This window comes from Acanthamoeba castellanii, assembly GCF_000313135.1.
Source record: "Acanthamoeba castellanii str. Neff unplaced genomic scaffold scf7180000084763, whole genome shotgun sequence".
NCBI classification, from domain to species: domain Eukaryota; phylum Discosea; order Longamoebia; family Acanthamoebidae; genus Acanthamoeba; species Acanthamoeba castellanii.
The window spans coordinates 191119-192124 of record NW_004457323.1 but is presented as its reverse complement, the minus strand read 5'-3'; the positions used below and the strand labels follow the sequence as shown (position 1 = coordinate 192124).

The 1006-nt window shown below is 55.4% G+C and overlaps 1 protein-coding gene across 1 annotated transcript; it reads left to right on the top strand.

Moving 5' to 3' along the window:
* Window positions 1–134: 134 nt before the first annotated feature.
* ACA1_240060 (carboxylesterase, type B, putative) lies at window positions 135–731 on the top strand (the record flags this gene model as incomplete). Its single annotated transcript, XM_004335314.1, has 4 exons — window positions 135–225; window positions 305–393; window positions 475–560; window positions 635–731. The coding sequence occupies 4 exons, from the start codon at window positions 135–137 to the stop codon at window positions 729–731; spliced, it is 363 nt and encodes a 120-aa protein (XP_004335362.1).
* Between the last annotated feature and the right edge of the window lie 275 nt (window positions 732–1006).

Sequence of the window (1006 nt, the reverse complement as noted above, 5' to 3'; positions counted from 1 at the left end):
GAACTCAACAAACCAAAAAGAGGCCAATTTCCCCCATTTTAGCTTGGCATTTCATTTATTCGTGTGATTTTCGTTTTCATTTTCGGTCTTGCCGGACGGTGTCGCTTTCGTTCTTTTGCACAGAACGAAAAGAGATGGCTTTGTCGCGGCGCTGCCTGCTCCCCGTCCTGCTGGTGGTCACTCTCACNGTGGTGTTCGCTCTTCACGGAGCAGCCGCCGGGAGTGGTTCGCCCCCCCCCCGCTTCCTTTTCCTCATTTCGCTTTCGTCATAATTCCACTCAATAATAAGAAATTACGCCTGCAGAGGACGACGTGTTGGTGAAGACGCCGTTGGGCGTGGCGCGCGGCCTCGTGGGTCCCGGCTTCTTCTCCTTCCGTGGCCTTCCCTACGCCGTACCAGCTCCCCCTCATTTCGTTCTTCTCGAAATGTTCAAGTGGCGTTGTACGCGCCACAGGGCTCACACCGTCACGCAGGAACCGCCGGTGGGCAATCTGCGGTGGCAAGCGCCCGTGCCCAAGGCCTCGTGGGGACCCAACGTGCTCGACGCCTCTGCGTTTGGGTTCGTTGTTGTCGTCGTTGTCGTTGTTGTGGCCTTTCTTCGCACTCACCCCACTCTCACCTACTCTCTTTCAGGCATTGCTGCATGCAGCCGGGACACTGGAGCGACATCAGCGAGGACTGTCTCACGCTCAACGTCTTCACGCCCCAGAACGCCACCTTCGGTACCTGACCTCGCGAGACAAAAAGAAAAAGAAAAGCAAAAGAAAAGAAAAGAAAAGGAAAGAAAAGAAAAGAAAGACAACGGCGGGGTGCTTACCACGAATGCGTTCTTTCTCTTTCTCTTTCGGACAGGCGGCACCGGAGCCCAGCTGCTGCCGGTCATTCTGTTCATCCACGGCGGCGCGTTCGTCAATGGTGTGCCCCTCGTGTTGTGTCGTGTCGCTTGTGTGTAGTTGTGTCGTGTCGAGTGTTTGTGCGAGTGGAAGACTGATGGTGAACGAATGC